The sequence below is a fragment of the Anolis carolinensis genome, unplaced genomic scaffold, assembly GCF_035594765.1.
Source record: "Anolis carolinensis isolate JA03-04 unplaced genomic scaffold, rAnoCar3.1.pri scaffold_7, whole genome shotgun sequence".
In the NCBI taxonomy this organism is placed as follows: domain Eukaryota; kingdom Metazoa; phylum Chordata; class Lepidosauria; order Squamata; family Dactyloidae; genus Anolis; species Anolis carolinensis.
The window spans coordinates 6740963-6763214 of record NW_026943818.1 but is presented as its reverse complement, the minus strand read 5'-3'; the positions used below and the strand labels follow the sequence as shown (position 1 = coordinate 6763214).

At 33.6% G+C, this 22252-nt stretch overlaps 1 protein-coding gene across 2 annotated transcripts in view; it reads left to right on the top strand.

The window, feature by feature from the left end:
• The first annotated feature begins 12245 nt into the window (after positions 1-12245).
• The window catches only part of stxbp1 (syntaxin binding protein 1), a 45258-nt gene continuing 35251 nt past the window's right edge, over positions 12246-22252 (top strand). The window contains exon 1 of one of the 2 annotated variants that reach the window (XM_062959655.1): positions 12246-12409. In XM_062959655.1, coding sequence (XP_062815725.1) covers positions 12373-12409 — 37 coding nt within the window. In that variant the 5' untranslated portion in view covers positions 12246-12372. The remainder of the gene's footprint in view (positions 12410-22252) is intronic. The other variant, XM_062959656.1, reaches the window with a different exon arrangement.

Here is a 22252-nt window from a genome sequence, read left to right as displayed (position 1 = left end):
TTAATAATAGACCCCTGGTGGTCAAATCTGAGCATAGAATATGATATTATTATTATTATTATTATTATTATTATTATTATTATTATTATTATTATTATTATGTTTGAGCATAGATTATAATGAATAATAGACCCCTGGTGGTCAAATCTGAGCATAGAAAATGAAATTATTATTATTATTATTATTATTATTATTATTATTATTATTATTGTATGACACAGCAAACAAGATTATTATTATTATTATTATTATGTTTGAGCATAGATGATAATGAATACTACTACTACTACTACTACTACTACTACTAATAATAATAATAATAAATAGATTAATAATAGACCCCTGGTGGTCAAATCTGAGCATAGAATATGATATTATTATTATTATTATTATTATTATTATTATTATTATTATTATTATGTTTGAGCATAGATTATAATGAATAATAGACCCCTGGTGGTCAAATCTGAGCATAGAAAATGAAATTATTATTATTATTATTATTATTATTATTATTATTGTATGACACAGCAAACAAGATTATTATTATTATTATTATGTTTGAGCATAGATGATAATGAATACTACTACTACTACTACTACTAATAATAATAATAATAATAATAATAATAAATAGATTAATAATAGACCCCTGGTGGTCAAATCTGAGCATAGAATATGATATTATTATTATTATTATTATTATTATTATTATTATTATTATTATTATTATTATTATGTTTGAGCATAGATTATAATGAATAATAGACCCCTGGTGGTCAAATCTGAGCATAGAAAATGAAATTATTATTATTATTATTATTATTAATATGATACATGAATTTGGGCTGTATATTCGATCCACTTTTTGTCCCTGTTTGAGCATAGATGATAATGATAATAATAATAATAATAATAATAATAATAATAAATAATGATAATACAGTAGAGTCTGACTTATCCAACACTCGCTTATCCAATGTTCTGGATTATCCAACGCATTTTTGTAGTCAATGTTTTCAATATATCGTGATATTTTGGTGGTAAATTCGTAAATACAGTAATTATTACATAGCATTACTGTGTATTGAACTACTTTTTCTGTCAAATTTGTTGTCTAACATGATGTTTTGGTGCTTAATTTGTAAAATCATAACCTAATTTGGTGTTTAATAGGCTTTTCCTTAATCTCTCCTTATTATCCAACATATTCGCTTATCCAACGTTCTGCCGGCCCCTTTACATTGGATAAGCGAGACTCTACTGTACTAGTAATAGTAATATATAGATGAATAATAATGATGAAGATGACGATGATGATGATAATAATAATAAATAGATGAATAATAGATCCCTGGTGGTCAAATCTGAGCATAGAAAATAAAATTATTATTATCATTATTATACATCCATTTGGGCTGCATATTCAATCAATGCATTATGATAACACAGTAGAGTCTCACTTATCCAAGCTAAACAGGCTGGCAGAAGCTTGGATAAGCGAATATCTTGGATAATAAGGAGGGATTAAGGAAAAGCCTATTAAACATCAAATTAGGTTGTGATTTCAAAAATTAAGCACCAAAACATCCGGTTATACAACAAATTTGACAGAAAAAGTAGTTCAATATGTAGTAATGTTATGTTGTAATTACTGTATTTACGAATTTAGCACCAAAATATCACGATATATTGAAAACATTGACTACAAAAATGGCTTGGATTATCCAGAAGCTTGGATAAGTGAGGCTTGGATAAGTGAGACTCTACTGTAATAATAATAATAATAATAATAATAATAATAATAATAATAATAATAATAATAATAATAAATGGTAATAAAAATAATAATAATAATAAAAAATAGATGAATAATAATAATAGTAATTTTCCAGGGAGATTCATTGTCCCCTCTGCTTTTCATTAGTGCCATGATCCCTCTGTCAACAATCTTACCAAAAAGAAATCTCAGCTATCAAACATCTAAGAAATCTCACAAAGTTTCGCATCTGATGTACATGGATGACCTGAAGCTGTATGGGAAAACGGAAACTGAAATCCAGTCTCTGACTAACACGTCCGAATTTTTAGCACTGATATCAGCATGGAGTTTGACTTGGACAAATGTTCGACAGTGGCATTGAAGAAGGGAAAAATCATTGAAAGTGAGGGCATAAATATGCCCAATGGCCAAACAATAAAGTGTCACCAGCCAGAAGCCTATAAATATCTGGGCATATTACAGCTGGACAACATCAAGCATGAACATGTGAAACCTGTGGTCAGCAAAGAATACACACAAAGGGTCAGAAAAATTCTCAAAAGCAAGCTCAATGGAGGCAACACCATCAAGGCCATAAACACCTGGGCCATACCTGTCATAAGATATACTGCTGGCATTATAAACTGGACACAGATGGAACTGGACAATTTGGACAGAAAAACAAGAAAACTCATGACCATCCATCATTCACTGCACCCTTGCAGTGATGTTGACCGGCTGTATCTGCCTAGAAGATCAGGGGGCAGAGGACTCTTACAAGTCAAACAAGCAGTCAAAGAAGAAGAACATGCCCTGGCAGAAGATGTAAAGCAAAGGGAAGAACCTGCTTTGATTGAAGTCAAAAATCAGAAACTCCTCAAAGCACAGCAGACAAAAAACCAGTAAAGAAAACCGCACTACAAACTAGAGTTGACAGCTGGCACAACAAAACATTGCATGGAAAGTTCCTTGACAAAATTGAAGGAAAAGCTGACAAGGAGAAGACCTGGCTATGGCTCACAAATGGGACCCTGAAGAAGGAGACAGAAGGCCTGATCCTGGCAGCTCAGGAGCAAGACATCAGGACAAAGGCAATTAAGGCCAAGATTGAAAAATCAGCTGATGACCCAAAATGCAGACTGTGCAAGGAAGCTGATGAAACCATTGATCATATCCTCAGCTGCTGTAAGAAAATTGCACAGACAGACTACAAACAGAGGCACAACTATGTGGCCCAAAGGATTCATTGGAACTTATGCCTCAAGGACCACCTGCCAGCAGCAAAGAACTGGTGGGATCACAAACCTGCAAAAGTATTGGAAAATGAGCATGCAAAGATACTGTGGGACTTCCGAATCCAGACTGACAAAGTTCTGGAACACAACACACCAGACATCACAGTTGTGGAAAGGAAAAAGGTTTGGATCATTGATGTTGCCATCCCAGGTGACAGTCGCATTGACAAAAAACAACAGGAAAAACTCAGCCGCTATCAGGACCTCAAGATTGAACTTCAAAGACTGGCAGAAACCAGTGCAGGTGGTCCCGGTGGTGATGGGCACATTGGGTGCCGTGCCAAAAGATCTCAGCTGGCATTTGGAAACAATAGACATTGACAAAATCATGATCTGCCAACTGCAAAAGGCCACCCTGCTGGGATCTGCACGCATCATCCGAAAATACATCACACAGTCCTGAATGCTTGGGAAGTGTTCGACTTGTGATTTTGTGAAACGAAATCCAGCATATCTATCTTATTTGCTGTGTCATACAATAAAATAATAATAAATAGATGAATAATAATAATAGTAATTATTATTATTATTATTATTATTATTATATAATATAATAATAGGCCAGGCTGTGGTGCAGGCTGGATAGCAGCCAGCTGCAACAAATCACTCTGACCAAGAGTTCATGAGTTCGAGGCCAGCCCATGCCTGCGTTTGTCTCTGTCTCTGTTCTTTGTTATGGCATTGAACGTTTGTCATGTATATGTGCAACGTGATCCGCCCTGAGTCCCCTTCGGGGTGAGAAGGGCGAAATATAAATACTGTAAATAAATAAACAAAATAAATAATATAGTAATAAATACAGTAGAGTCTCACTTATCCAACATAAATGGGCCGGCAGAACATTGGATAAGTAAATATGTTGGATAATAAGGAGAGATTAAGAAGAAGCCTGTTAAACATCAAATTAGGTTTTACAAATTAAGCACCAAAACATCATGTTAGACAACAAATTTGGCAGAAAAAGTAGTTCAATACGCAGTAATGCTATGTAGTAATTACTGTATTTACAAATTTAGCACCAAAATATCATGATATATTATAACATTGACTACAAAATGCATTGGATAATCCAGAACGTTGGATAAGTGAGACTCTACTGTAGATGAAAATAGATGACTGGTGGTCAAATCTGAGCATAGATAATGAAATTATTATTATTATTAGTAATATGATGCATGCATTTGGGTTGCATATTAAATCCGTCTTTTTTCCATCTTGGTGCATAGATGATAATGCATAATAATAGCAAAGGGATAATAATAATAATAATAATAATAATAATAATAATAATAATAATAATAATATACATTTGGGCTGCATATTCAATCCACTTTTTGTCCATAGATGATGATGCATAATAATAGCAATGGGATAATAATAATAATTATTATAATTATGCAACCATTTGGGCTGCATATTCAATCCACTTTTTATCCATAGATGATAATGCATAACAATAGCAATGGGATTATTATTATTATTATACATCCATTTGGGCTGCATATTCAGTCCACTTTTTGTCCATAGATGATAATGCATAATAATAGCAATGAGATTATTATTATTATTATTATTATTATTATTATACATCCATTTGGGCTGCATATTCAATCCACTTTTTGTCCATAGATTATAATGCATAATAATAGCAATGGGATAATAACAATAATAATAATAATAATAATAATAATAATAATAATAATAATAATATACTTTTGGGCTGCATATTCAATCCACTTTTTGTCCATAGATGATAATGCATAATAATAGCAATGGGATAATAATAATAATAATAATAATAATAATAATAATAATAATAATAATAATAATAATACATCCATTTGGGCTGCATATTCAATCCCCTTTTTGTCCATAGATGATAATGCATAATAATAGCAATGGGATAATTATTATTATTATTATTATTATTATGCATCCATTTGGGCTGCATATTCAATCCACTTTTTGTCCATAGATGATAATGCATAACAATAGCAATGGAATTATTATTATTATTATTAATTAGAAAACAAGCTTGCTCCCTCTTCCCTATGACTTCCCTTCACATACATGATAGCCATGTACAAATATGTGAAGGGAAGTCATAGGGAAGAGGGAGGGAGCTTGTTTTCTGCTGCCCTGCAGACTAGGACGCAATGGAACAATGGCTTCAAACTACAGGAAAGGAGATTCCACCTGAACATCAGGAAGAACTTCCTCACCGAGAGAAGGGCTGTTCACCAGTGGAACTCTCTCCCCGGGGCCGTGGTGGAGGCTCCTTCTTTGGAGGCTTTTAAGCAGAGGCTGGATGGCCATCTGTCGGGGGTGCTTTGAATGCGATTTCCTGCTTCTTAGCAGGGGGTTGGACTAGATGGCCCATGTGGTCTCTTCCAACTCTACTATTCTATGATTCTATGATTCTATGATTCTATGATTATTATATACATTTGGGCTGCATATTCAATCCACTTTTTGTCCATAGATGATAATGCATAATAATAGCAATGGGATAATAATAATAATAATAATAATAATAATAATAATAATACATCCATTTGGGCTGCATGTTCAATCCACTTTTTGTCCATAGATGATAATGCATAATAATAGCAATGGGATAATAATAATAATAATAATAATAATAATAATAATAATAATAATAATACATCCATTTGGGCTGCATATTCAATCCCCTTTTTGTCCATAGATGATAATGCATAATAATAGCAATGGGATAATAATAATAATAATAATAATAATAATAATAATAATAATAATAATATACTTTTGGGCTGCATATTCAATCCACTTTTTGTCCATAGATGATAATGCATAATAATAGCAATGGGATAATAATAATAATAATAATAATAATAATAATAATAATAATAATAATAATACATCCATTTGGGCTGCATATTCAATCCACTTTTTGTCCATAGATGATAATGCATAATAATAGCAATGGGATAATAATAATAATAATAATAATAATAATAATAATAATAATAATAATAATACATCCTTTTGGGCTGCATATTCAATCCACTTTTTGTCCATAGATGATAATGCATAATAATAGCAATGGGATAATAATAATAATTATTATTATAATTATGCATCCATTTGGGCTGCATATTCAATCCACTTTTTGTCCATAGATGATAATGCATAGCAATAGCAATGGAATTATTATTATTATTATTATTATTATTATTATATACATTTGGGCTGCATATTCAATCCACTTTTTGTCCATAGATGATAATGCATAATAATAGCAATGGGATAATAATAATAATAATAATAATAATAATAATAATAATAATAATACATCCATTTGGGCTGCATATTCAATCCACTTTTTGTCCATAGATGATAATGCATAATAATAGCAATGGGATAATTATTATTATTATTATTATAATTATGCATCCATTTGGGCTGCATATTCAATCCACTTTTTGTCCATAGATGATAATGCATAACAATAGCAATGGAATAATAATAATTATTATTAATTAGAAAACAAGCTTGCTCCCTCTTCCCTATGACTTCCCTTCACATACATGATAGCCATGTACAAATATGTGAAGGGAAGTCATAGGGAGGAGGGAGCAAGCTTGTTTTCTGCTGCCCTGCAGACTAGGACACGGAACAATGGCTTCAAACTACAGGAAAGGAGATTCCACCTGAACATCAGGAAGAACTTCCTCACTGTGAGAAGGGCTGTTCACCAGTGGAACTCTCTCCCCGGGGCCGTGGTGGAGGCTCCTTCTTTGGAGGCTTTTAAGCAGAGGCTGGATGGCCATCTGTCGGGGGTGCTTGGAATGCGATTTCCTGCTTCTTAGCAGGGGTTGGACTAGATGGCCCATGTGGTCTCTTCCAACTCTACTATTCTATGATTCTATGATTCTATGATTATTATATACATTTGGGCTGCATATTCAATCCACTTTTTGTCCATAGATGATAATGCATAATAATAGTAATGGGATAATAATAATAATAATAATAATAATAATAATAATAATAATAATAATAATACATCCATTTGGGCTGCATGTTCAATCCACTTTTTGTCCATAGATGATAATGCATAATAATAGCAATGGGATAATAATAATAATAATAATAATAATACATCCATTTGGGCTGCATATTCAATCCCCTTTTTGTCCATAGATGATAATGCATAATAATAGCAATGGGATAATAACAATAATAATAATAATAATAATAATAATAATAATAATAATAATAATAATATACTTTTGGGCTGCATATTCAATCCACTTTTTGTCCATAGATGATAATGCATAATAATAGCAATGGGATAATAATAATAATAATAATAATAATAATAATAATAATAATAATACATCCATTTGGGCTGCATATTCAATCCCCTTTTTGTCCATAGATGATAATGCATAATAATAGCAATGGGATAATAATAATAATAATAATAATAATAATAATAATAATAATAATAGCAGAGACTTGGGAAGTGTTCAACTTGTGATTTTGTGATATGAGATCCAGCATGTCTATCTTGTTTGCTGTGTCATAATATATAATAATAATAATAATAATAATAATAATAATAATAATAATAATAATAGCAGAGACCCCAGAGGCCATCCAGTCCAACTTCCTTCTGCTATGCAGGAAAAACGATCAAAGCACTCCCAACAGATGGCCATCCAGCCATAATAATAATAATAATAATAATAATAATAATAATAATAATAATAATAATAAATAGCAGAAACCCCAGAGGCCATCTGGTCCAACTCTCTTTTGCCATGCAGGAAAAGCACAGCTAACTGGACTATATATATGTATGTATGTGTATATGTGTATGTGTGTGTGTGTGTGTGTGTGTGTGTATATATATATATTCCATTAGAGCCATGCAGTTCCCGCCTTCATTTTGTTGTTGCTGTGCTTCTCCTTGATTTCCACCGCTATCCACTTTTCCTTTTTCACACTCAAACAAATACCTTCTGGAAACTGGTCGGAAATAACTACTGTGTCCTAGTATGGAACATACTCAAGGGAATGTGTGAAGCGTGGGCGAAACACAATTGCAGAAGCAGACCTGGCTTGGAAAGAGTCTTATCTGAAAGGGGTCTAGGAGTCTTAGCAGAACCCATGAGCCCAGAGTGTGATGCAGCAGAGAAAAAGGCCAATGCGATTCTAGGCTGCAGCAATAGGAATATAGTGTCTAGGGAAGCCATATATATATATAATGATAATGATAATACAGTAATAATGATAAAATAGATGAATAATAGACCTCTTGTGGTCAATTCTGAGCATAGAAAATGAATTATTATTATTATTATTATTATTATTATTATTATTATTATTATGTTTGAGCATAGATTATAATGAATAATAGACCCCTGGTGGTCAAATCTGAGCATAGAAAATGAAATTATTATTATTATTATTATTATTATTATTATTGTTATTATTATTATTATTATGTTTGAGCATAGATGATAATGAATACTACTACTACTACTACTACTAATAATAATAATAATAATAATAAATAGATTAATAATAGACCCCTGGTGGTCAAATCTGAGCATAGAATATGATATTATTATTATTATTATTATTATTATTATTATTATTATTATTATGTTTGAGCATAGATTATAATGAATAATAGACCCCTGGTGGTCAAATCTGAGCATAGAAAATGAAATTATTATTATTATTATTATTATTATTATTATTGTATGACACAGCAAACAAGATTATTATTATTATTATTATTATATACATTTGGGCTGCATATTCAATCCACTTTTTGTCCATAGATGATAATGCATAATAATAGCAATGGGATAATAATAATAATAATAATAATAATAATAATAATAATAATAATAATACATCCATTTGGGCTGCATATTCAATCCACTTTTTGTCCATAGATGATAATGCATAATAATAGCAATGGGATAATTATTATTATTATTATTATAATTATGCATCCATTTGGGCTGCATATTCAATCCACTTTTTGTCCATAGATGATAATGCATAACAATAGCAATGGAATAATAATAATTATTATTAATTAGAAAACAAGCTTGCTCCCTCTTCCCTATGACTTCCCTTCACATACATGATAGCCATGTACAAATATGTGAAGGGAAGTCATAGGGAGGAGGGAGCAAGCTTGTTTTCTGCTGCCCTGCAGACTAGGACACGGAACAATGGCTTCAAACTACAGGAAAGGAGATTCCACCTGAACATCAGGAAGAACTTCCTCACTGTGAGAAGGGCTGTTCACCAGTGGAACTCTCTCCCCGGGGCCGTGGTGGAGGCTCCTTCCTTGGAGGCTTTTAAGCAGAGGCTGGATGGCCATCTGTCGGGGGTGCTTTGAATGCGATTTCCTGCTTCTTAGCAGGGGGTTGGACTAGATGGCCCATGTGGTCTCTTCCAACTCTACTATTCTATGATTCTATGATTCTATGATTCTATGATTATTATATACATTTGGGCTGCATATTCAATCCACTTTTTGTCCATAGATGATAATGCATAATAATAGCAATGGGATAATAATAATAATAATAATAATAATAATAATACATCCATTTGGGCTGCATATTCAATACACTTTTTGTCCATAGATGATAATGCATAATAATAGCAATGGGATAATAATAATAATAATAATAATAATAATAATAATAATAATACATCCATTTGGGCTGCATATTCAATACACTTTTTGTCCATAGATGATAATGCATAATAATAGCAATGGGATAATAATAATAATTATTATTATAATTATGCATCCATTTGGGCTGCATATTCAATCCACTTTTTGTCCATAGATGATAATGCATAATAATAGCAATGGGATAATAATAATAATAATAATAATAATAATAATATACATTTGGGCTGCATATTCAATCCACTTTTTGTCCATAGATGATAATGCATAATAATAGCAATGGGATAATAATAATAATAATAATAATAATACATCCATTTGGGCTGCATATTCAATCCACTTTTTGTCCATAGATGATAATGCATAATAATAGCAATGGGATAATAATAATAATAATAATAATAATAATAATAATACATCCATTTGGGCTGCATATTCAATACACTTTTTGTCCATAGATGATAATGCATAATAATAGCAATGGGATAATAATAATTATTATTATTATAATTATGCATCCATTTGGGCTGCATATTCAATCCACTTTTTGTCCATAGATGATAATGCATAATAATAGCAATGGGATAATAATAATAATTATTATTATAATTATGCATCCATTTGGGCTGCATATTCAATCCACTTTTTGTCCATAGATGATAATGCATAGCAATAGCAATGGAATTATTATTATTATTATTATTATTATTATTATATACATTTGGGCTGCATATTCAATCCACTTTTTGTCCATAGATGATAATGCATAATAATAGCAATGGGATAATAATAATAATAATAATAATAATAATAATACATCCATTTGGGCTGCATATTCAATCCACTTTTTGTCCATAGATGATAATGCATAATAATAGCAATGGGATAATTATTATTATTATTATTATAATTATGCATCCATTTGGGCTGCATATTCAATCCACTTTTTGTCCATAGATGATAATGCATAACAATAGCAATGGAATAATAATAATTATTATTATTATATACATTTGGGCTGCATATTCAATCCACTTTTTGTCCATAGATGATAATGCATAATAATAGCAATGGGATAATAATAATAATAATAATAATAATAATAATAATAATAATAATAATAATAATACATCCATTTGGGCTGCATATTCAATCCACTTTTTGTCCATAGATGATAATGCATAATAATAGCAATGGGATAATTATTATTATTATTATTATTATGAATCCATTTGGGCTGCATATTCAATCCACTTTTTGTCCATAGATGATAATGCATAACAATAGCAATGGAATAATAATAATTATTATTATTATATACATTTGGGCTGCATATTCAATCCACTTTTTGTCCATAGATGATAATGCATAATAATAGCAATGGGATGATAATAATAATAATAATAATAATAATAATACATCCATTTGGGCTGCATATTCAATCCACTTTTTGTCCATAGATGATAATGCATAATAATAGCAATGGGATAATTATTATTATTATTATTATAATTATGCATCCATTTGGGCTGCATATTCAATCCACTTTTTGTCCATAGATGATAATGCATAACAATAGCAATGGAATAATAATTATTATTATTAATTAGAAAACAAGCTTGCTCCCTCTTCCCTATGACTTCCCTTCACATACATGATAGCCATGTACAAATATGTGAAGGGAAGTCATAGGGAGGAGGGAGCAAGCTTGTTTTCTGCTGCCCTGCAGACTAGGACACGGAACAATGGCTTCAAACTACAGGAAAGGAGATTCCACCTGAACATCAGGAAGAACTTCCTCACTGTGAGAAGGGCTGTTCGACAGTGGAACTCTCTCCCCGGGGCCGTGGTGGAGGCTCCTTCTTTGGAGGCTTTTAAGCAGAGGCTGGATGGCCATCTGTCGGGGGTGCTTTGAATGCGATTTCCTGCTTCTTAGCAGGGGGTTGGACTGGATGGCCCATGTGGTCTCTTCCAACTCTACTATTCTATGATTCTATGATTCTATGATTATTATATACATTTGGGCTGCATATTCAATCCACTTTTTGTCCATAGATGATAATGCATAATAATAGCAATGGGATAATAATAATAATAATAATAATAATAATAATAATAATAATAATACATCAATTTGGGCTGCATATTCAATCCACTTTTTGTCCATAGATGATAATGCATAATAATAGCAATGGGATAATAATAATAATAATAATCCTGGCAGCAGACCCCAGGCTGGGCCTTGGTGAGACACGCAGGGCACGTCCCTTTCTCTCCACCTGCGATTTTTCTTTGTCCCTTTTTTGTGTCCCAGGGAGGAGGAGGATGCTGTGCGGGCGAGGGCGCTGATTGGCTGACTTGGCCGTGACGTCGGTCCGGGCTCCTGCATCCTCCCGCATCAGCATCACAATCCCGGGCCGCCTCGCGCCAGGGCGAGGGCGCTGATTGGCTGAGGCGCCGAAGCTCCTCCCTCTCTCCCTCTGCAGTCAGCTGAGCCAGCAGCCGAAGCCGAAGCCGAGGAGGAGGAGGAGGAGAAAGCAACGGGCTCAAGAGCCTTCGCATTCCGGGAGGAGAAGCCAGGGAGACCCCGAAGAAGAAGCACCATGGCCCCCGCTGGACTCAAAGCCGTCGTGGGAGAAAGTAAGCCCTTTTCTAATTAATTTGGAATTTTCCTTGTTTTTATTGACATTATTTTTCTGGATTTTTTACATTTTTTATTGACATTATTTTTCTTATTTTCTGGATTTTATTTATTTTTTTATTTACATTATTTTTCATATTTTTCTGGATTTTATTTATTTTTATTGACATTATTTTTCTTATTTTTCTGGATTTTATTTATTATTTATTGACATTATTTTTCTGGATTTTATTCAATTTTTATTGACATTATTTTTATTATTTTTCTGGATTTTATTCAATTTTTATTGACATTATTTCTCTGGATTTTTTATATTCTTATTGACATTATTTTTCTTATTTTTCTGGATTTTATTTATTATTATTGACATGATTTTTCTGGATATTTATATTCTTATTGACATTATTTTTATTATTTTTCTGGATTTTATTCAATTTTTATTGACATTATTTTTCTGGATTTTTTATATTCTTATTGACATTATTTTTATTATTTTTCTGAATTTTATTCAATTTTTATTGACATTATTTTTCTGGATTTTTTATATTCTTATTGACATTATTTTTATTATTTTCTGAATTTTATTCAATTTTTATTGACATTATTTTTCTGGATTTTTTATATTCTTATTGACATTGTTTGTATTATTTTTCTGAATTTTATTCAATTTTTATTGACATTTTTCTGGATTTTTTATATTCTTATTGACATTATTTTTATTATTTTTCTGAATTTTATTTATTTTTTATTGACATTATTTTTATTATTTTTCTGGATTTTATTTATTTTTATTGACATTATTTTTATTATTTTTCTGAATTTTATTTATTTTTATTGACATTATTTTTCTGGATTTTAAATTTTTATTGACATTATTTTTCTTGATTTTATTTATTATTATTATTATTATTATTATTATTATTATTATTATTATTATTATTATTTTCCTTTGGATTGTTCTTCGTTTTTATTGGCATTATTTCCCAATGAATATTGTATTTCTGTCCTTTCCAACAATTCAAATTATTATTATTGATTTCTTAAATCCCTGCTGGTGTTTCTTTCTGTCTCCCCAATGCATGCATTTCAATCCATCTATATATCTATATCTATCTATATCAATAGATAAATATTTATCTATATAATAATGCCATAATGTAATATAAAGGATATATATAATATAAATAATATAATATAATCAATAAAATAAATATAATATGATAACATACATAAAATATAAATAAAATAATATAATACATAAATTATAAATAATATAATATAATAATACAAATATAATATAAATATAACAATGTAATATAATAAAATGATGTAATATTATTATTATAAATAATAATAAATATAATATGAATAATATAATATCATAATACAAATATAATATAAATAATATAATAAATATAATATAATACATATTTATGCTCATAAAATCTTAGCATTGTGTGTACATATATATGAAATATATCATAAAGTTATATATATATATATACACACACACACACAGACATACACATATAAACACATATATACAATTTTGTGGTATAGTTCATATTTAGTGATATATAGTTTTATGGTATTTCATATCTGTTTAGTACATTCTATTTTATAACCTTACATTATATATCTATGTATATATTATTTTATGATGCTACTTTTCGTATTTGTTTGGTACATCATGTTTGACAACATTCCATTCGATTTGATACATATTTTATTATTTTACGGTATTGTATTTGAGATTTGTTGAGTCTATTATATTCTATGGTATGACATTGGATTTTATATCTGCTTGCATCCTGCTTTTAACTGTTGGATTTTACAGTGTTTTGTATAGATGCTTGTTGGGATGTTGTGTCTGTTGGTGTAAATGCATACCACCATTGGTCGGAGCATTCATATATTTTTATTCTTATTGATTGATATATTTTATGATCTGTATTTTTTGCATTGGTTTTGTGGTTTGCATTTTGCATGACATTGGATTTTATATCCTGACATGACATTGGATTTTATATCCTGTTCTATTTTAGGATAATATATTTTACCTGCAGGGAGGAAAGTTGAGAGTTAGGGGGAAATATTATTAAAAAATTTATTGTTAATAATAATAATAATAATAATAATAATAATAATAATAATAATAATAATAATGAGGTCTGCATTTTGGGAGCAGCTTTAAGGATTTGTGGTGCTTGGAGAAGAAGAGATACAAGGAAATGTTAATAGGGTGCAAATGCATTGTTTTCTCCCTTTTTCCCACTAATTAAAAAATAGGAAATTGAATGAATGGGACACTTTTTATTTTTTGGAATCATTTCGAAGATGCAGAAAAGGAAGGCAGATGGAGTTGCAGTTTATCGGAGCAGAAGCAAATGCAAAATGTGGCTGAAGCAAGCCATTCTCGCTGATGTTGTTGTCTTTGCAAGTGGGAGGCTGTTGGCATTTTCCTCTGCAGTCTGCGTCGAAAGGGAAAAGAGAAAAATATCATTGTTTTTTCCTTGGCTTGCTATTGAATCGAAAGCTTCGCTTCCAATGTTTGTGTGGGTTGTGGATTTTAAACTGCATTTCGTTTTTTTTTTTTTTTAATGGCGTGACCTGCTTTGCATCACATTCCAAGAGAAAAAGTATAGTATTATTACAGTATTAGAAGTAATATTAATATTACAAATATATTAATAATTGTATTAATTATACTATTATTGTTATAATAAAATAATTAATAATGTTAATATTTCACCCAATACTAATAATATACATTTCTCTCGTGATTGAGGTGCAAAGCAGGTATTATTAATTATAATAAATTTGACAGGAAAAGTAGTTCAATACACAGTAATGTAATAAGTATGTAGTAATTACTGTATTTACGAATTTAGCACCAAAATATCATGATGTATTGAAAACATTGACTACAAAAATGTGTTGGATAATCCAGAACGTTGGATAAGCGAGTGTTGGATAAGTGAGACTCTACTGTATTTCTATAAAATATTAATTATATTGAGTTGCTGTAAGTTTTCCGGGATGTCCAGGGTGGGAGAAAGAACTCTTGCCTGCATCTTGATTAGCATTGAAAAGCCTTACAGTTTCCAAGCCTGGCTGCTTCCTGCCTGGGGAAATCCTTGATTGGAAGGAGTTAGCTGGACCTGATTGTTTGCCTCCAACAGACAAGAGTTCTTTGTCCCACCGTTGACATTATTCCACAGATATATAGACCCCACTTGCCTAGTTTCCAACAGGCCTCATAGACTCTGAGGATGCCTGCCATAGGTGTGGGCGAAACATCAGGAGAGAATGCTTCTGGAACATGGCCATAATGACAACAGAACTTAACAGTTTTAACGTATTATAAAAACGGCATTATTTTTTTGGCTGGTTGCTTGAGAGTTAACCGAGATGTGTCATGTCTCCTATATATGGAGACATAACACATTTCACATGTCTCCTAGACGATCCATAAAAATACCAGAAAATATATTTTAAAAGACTAAAAAATTAAGTATTTTAAAAATAATAGAAAATTATATATGTAAAAATACTAGAAAAATATCTATATTGAAAATAAATTATATATATTTCAAAAATATTTTATATATGTATATATATGGCCTGTTGGAGGTAAACAGAATGCGAAGTATCCCTTTAAAGCACACAGCGATGGAGATACGTTTGCAAAAACCGTCTTCCACTAGGAATTTCTAGTGCAAAAAAAAAAAAAAAATCTGCAGTGTCAGTGCATTGCATTCTGGTTATTTCTCCTCTTGCCTCCAATAATAACTCATGTCTGCCTCTTTTTCCGCCCTCCCCAATACAAATTCTGCAAAGGAGAGAAGCTTGTGCCTGAAAGTGTTTAGTCATTGCAGTGAAAACATCGAAGGCAACCTTTTTTTGCAATTTGCAAAACCTTTCCTTTTTGCAAATGCAATGGGGTTTTATTGCTAGCATTCATGGAAAGTCGGGAGAGACAATGTGTTTCACGGCCAGAATCACTGGGTTGCTGTGAGTTTTTTTTCCAGACTATCTGGCCATGTTCCAGAAGCATTCTCTCCTGACGTTTCTCCCACATCTATGGCAGGCATCCTCAGAGGTTGTGAGGTCTGTTGGAAACTAGGCAAATTGGGTTTATATATCCGTGGAATAATGAAAGAACTCTTGTCTGTTAGAGGCAAGTGTCAATGTTGTCATTGGCCACCTTGACTAGCATTGAATATTATTTATTATTATTTATTAGCGATATTTATATCCCACCCTTCTCACCTCGAAGGGGACTCAGGGCGGTTTACAAGTATATATACATACAATATATTATATTATTCATATAAGCATTATATATTACTATATTGTATTATTATTATTATTATTATTATTATTATTATTATTATTAGCGACATTTATATCCCGCCCTTCTCACCCCAAAGGGGACTCAGGGCGGTTTACAAGTATATAAACATACAATATATTATATTATACGACTATATTGCAATATTATTAGTAATATTGCATGTAATATAAATATACCATTATAATAATGAATTATAATTATTATTACATTGTATTACATCATAATATTATTATCAATATTACATGTACCGTATTTCCCCGAAAATAAGACAGTGTCTTATATTAATTTTTCTCCCAAAGATGCTCTAGGTCTTATTTTCAGGGGATGTCTTATTATTCCATGAAGAAAAATTCACATTTATTGTTGAACAAAAAAATGAACATTTATTATATACAGTACAGTAGTTGTCATCATAAACCAACATAACCAGACAAACTGTGAATCCTATCAAGAATTTCTTGTTACTACCAATATTTCCATGTATAACACTTTATGGTACGTACATTTACCGATCCTGCATGTTCTGGTGTTCTGTTCGTTGGGCATGCTTCCAAACAAAAACTTTGCTAGGTCTTACTTTCGGGGGAGGCCTTATATTTAGCAATTCAGCAAAACCTCTACTAGGTCTTATTTTCTGGGGATGTCTTATTTTAGGGGAAACAGGGTATATACAATACATTATAATATTAGTATAGTATAATATTATTATATATTATTATATCATTAAATTGAACAGGAGACATGGTCTTCCTGGCCTGGTTTACAAGTATATATACATACAATATATTATATTATACGACTATATTGCAATATTATTATTACATTGCATTACATCACAATATTATTATTAATATTACATGTATACACAATATAGTATAATATTAGTATAGTATAATATTATTATATATTATTATATCATTAAGTTGATACAGGAGACATGGTCTTCCTGGCCCGGTTTACAAGTATATATACATACAATATATTATATTATACGACTATATTGCAATATTATTAGTAATATTGCATGTAATATAAATATACCATTATGATAGTGAATTATAATTATTATTACATTGCATTACATCATAATATTATTATCAATATTACATGTATACACAATATAGTATAATATTAGTATAGTATAATATTATTATATATTATTATATCATTAAATTGATACAGGAGATTAGCATTGAGTAGCCTTGCAGCTTGAGAGCCTGGCTGCTTCCTTCCTTGGGGAATCCTTTGCACATAGGATTTGCTATAGAAACGAGGCAAGTGGGGTTTATATATCCGTGGAATAATGAAAGAACTCTTGTCCGTTGGAGGCAAGTGTCAATGTTGTCATTGGCCACCTTGACTAGCATTGAATAGCCTTGCAGCTTGAGAGCCTGGCTGCTTCCTTCCTTGGGGAATTCTTTCCACATGGGACTTGCTATAGAAACGAGGCAAGTGGGGTTTATATATCCGTGGAATAATGAACAAACTCTTGTCCTTTTGGATGCAAGTGTCAATGTTGTCATTGGCCACCTTGATTAGCATTGAATAGCCTTGCAGCTTGAGAGCCTGGCTGCTTCCTTCCTTGGGGAATCCTTTCCACATGGGACTTGCTATAGAAATGAGGCAAGTGGGGTTTATATATCCGTGGAATGATGAAAGAACTCTTGTCCGTTGGAGGCAAGTGTCAATGTTGTCATTGGCCACCTTGACTAGCATTGAATAGCCTTGCAGCTTCAAAGCCTGACTGCTTCCTTCCTTGGGAAATCCTTTGCACTATAGAAAACCAAGGAATATGATATGGAGGCTGTCAGTCATCCTCTGGACACATCACTTAAATGCCTTAAAGACGGAAGAGGAAGGCAACCAGAAAAATTTATTGATTATTGATTAGTCCACTGACGATATCGACAATAAAAAGGCAAAAATAGAAATACACCGGCTGATAGACCCTAATCGCTATGGTAATATTCCAATCATAGTTAGATTAAAATACAATAATTCGGGGAGCGGAATGAGCGCCCGCTGTTAGCCCCAGCTTCTGCCAACCAAGCAGTTAGAAAGTATGAAGATGTGAGTAGATCAATAGGTACTGCTCTGGTGGGAAGGCAACGGCGCTCCATACAGTCATGACCTTGGTGGTGTCTCCGGACAACGCTGGCTCTTAGGTTTAGAAATAGAGATGAGCACCTACCTGCAGAGTCTGGCACGACTAGACTCAATGTCAAGGGAAAACCTTTATCTTTACCTTATCGTTATTTATGTAGAATTGGAATATAGTAAACACTGCCACGTGGACATTCAAGTTCTAGAGGCAACAGGTGAAGGAAAGGGAAGTGAAGGGAGATACAAGCAGAGAAGGTGCCCTAGATGATGATGATGATGATGATGATGATGATGATGATGATGATGATGATGATATATAAGGAGAAGACCTGGCTCTGGCTCACAAATGGGACCCTGAAGAAGGAGACAGAAGGCCTGATCCTTGCAGCCCAGGAACAAGCCATCAGAACAAATGTAATCAAGGCCAAGATTGAAAAATCAGCTGATGACCCAAAATGCAGACTGTGCAAGGAAACCGATGAAACCATTGATCAGACCCTCAGCTGCTGTAAGAAAATCACACAGACAGACTACAAACAGAGGCACAACTATGTGGCCCAAATGATTCATTGGAACTTATGCCTCAAGTACCACCTTCCAGCAGAAAAGAACTGGTGGGATCACAAACCTGCAAAAGTCTTGGAAAATGAGCACGCAAAGATACTGCGGGACTTCCGAATCCAGACTGACAAAGTTCTGGAACACAACACACCAGACATCACAGTTGTGGAAAAGAACAAGGTTTGGATCATTGATGTCGCCATCCCAGGTGACAGTCGCATTGACGAAAAACAACAGGAAAAACTCAGCCGCTCTCAGGACCTCAAGATTGTACTTCAAAGACTCTGGCAGAAACCAGTGCAGGTGGTCCTGGTGGTGATGGGCACACTGGGTGCCGTGCCAAAAGATCTCAGCCGGCATTTGGAAACAATAGACATTGACAAAATTACGATCTGCCAACTGGAAAAGGCCACCCTACTGGGATCTGCACACATCATCCGAAAATACATCACACAGTCCTAGACACTTGGGAAGTGTTCGACTTGTGGTTTTGTGATACGAAATCCAGCATGTCTATCTTGTTTGCTGTGTCATAATAAAATAATAATAATAATAATAATAATAATAATAATAATAATAATAATAATAATAATAATACAAAATACATCACACAGTCCTAGACACTTGGGAAGTGTTCGACTTGTGGTTTTGTGATACGAAATCCAGCATATCTATCTTGTTTGCTGTGTCATAATAAAATAATAATAATAATAATAATAATAATAATAATAATAATACAAAATACATCACACAGTCCTAGACACTTGGGAAGTGTTCGACTTGTGATTTTGTGATACGAAATCCAGCATATCTATCTTGTTTGCTGTGTCATATAATAATAATAATAATAATAATAATAATAATAATAATAATAATAATTTTATTTTTATACCCCACCACCATCTCCCCAGAGGGACTCGGGGTGGCTTACAGATATAAAACAAGCATACAATGGTATGAAACGCAAAAAACACACAAATAAAATTAAAAGGCATAAAACAAACTCACAATCATTGTAAGACACATAGATCTCACAACCTCCGAGGATGCCTGCCAACGTCAGGAGAGAATGCTTCTGGGACATGTCAGACAACCCTGAGTCCTAGATCGATGTTTAGCAGGGAACCGTTAGGAAGAGAAGACTTTTAATATTAGTTTCAAATCAAGCAATGGATGGAGTCTTAGGATCGGAAACATTGGAATTGCCAACCTTCAGCTTGGTGTTGTTGTTTGTGTACATCTTGTGGTGCCACTCATGTTGCGGTTTGATGTTGATGTTTTGGAGACGTTCTGGTGTTTCTCGCCGGAATCGCTGACACGTGGACTTCCTTTTCCTCAGGATGTGTGGTTATTTCCTCCTTTTGTCTGCAACCTCTGCTTCCTTCTTTGCGCTGGACCGTCCGACTTGTTTGCAGCTTTGATCCAGTTGTTGCTGTGCTTCGTAGGGGTTCTTTTCCGGCACGGGTTTTGCAACGAGCAGCAGGGTGTCGGAACAAAGTGTTTCCACCCTTTCTGTAGATGGAGCATCTCTCTATTTCAAGGAGGCCCCCTTGACCTTTGAGTAAAATTTGGGCTGGATAATACTACTGTGAGGTGGGTCTGTACTTGGTTGAGTGACCGAACCCAAAGGGTGCTCACGAATGGTTCCAGAAGTGAGGAGTGGGGTGCCACAGGGCTTGGTCCAGTCTAGAAGCAGGAGCCGGTCTGCACTGTCGCCTTTGCAGCCTGCCCTCCCTCTCTTACTCACTCACTCACCTGCCTTCTATTTCCCTCTCCCTCCTCCTCGCTAAGACCCCTCGGATGAGTGAGAGAGGGAAGGAGGGCAGGCTGCAAAGGCAACAATGGTGTTAGAAGCAGGAGCCTGGCTGTATCTTCCAGGCTCCTCTTTCTGCCGCCGCTGTCGCTTTTACAGCCTGCCATTCCTCTCTTTGTCACTCACTCACTCACTCACCTGCCTTCTTTTTCCCTCTCCCTCCTCCTCGCTAAGACCCCTCGGATGAGTGAGGGAGGGAGGGAAGGAAGGAAGGCTGCAAAGGCAAATGTGACGGCGTTAGAAGCAGGAGCCTGGCCGCCTCTTCCAGCTCCTCTTTCTGCCGCCGATGTCGCTTTTACAGCCAAGCCCTCCCTCCCTTTCCCACTCACTCACTCACTCACTCACTCACCTGCCTTCTATTTCCCTCTCCCTCCTCCTCCTCGCTAAGACCCCTCGGAAGTGTGAGAGAGGGAAAGAAGGCAGGCTGCAAAGGCAACAGTGACGGCGATAGAAGCAGGAGCCTGGCCGCCTCTTCCAGGCTCCTCTTTCAGCCGCTGCTGTCGCCTTTACAGCCTTGCCCTCCCTTTCTCACTCACTCATTCACTTGCCTTTCGGTGAGTGGGAGTGGGAGGGAGGGTAGGCTCCAGTGAGCAAGGGGAGGCCTATCCCTCCCTATTATCCAACAGTTCCGCTCATCCGACATTATGCCCGCCCATTTATGTCGGATAACTGAAACTCTACTGTATAATGCAGTTCAGCACCGCTTTTCACCATCATAACTCGCTGCTCAGGGAGCTTTGTCAAGGAAACTTGCCTTGCGAGAGAGTGCTGGCGTTCCACCAACCTATACATCCCGCCGTCCCATCGCCAGGGCAGTTCAAGTGGCACCAAACTGAGTTAATTCCACCGTGTGGATTGCAAAATGCCTTTTCGGAATGCTGGCCTGCGATGTGATGCTGCAGTGCAGTCATGAGGCTCAACAGTGCAGCAGCCGACAGGCCAGAAGGCGTTTGCTGCAGAGCCATCGGAGATACTCGTCTTCTACCTGTTTTTTCTCGTTCTTCCTTC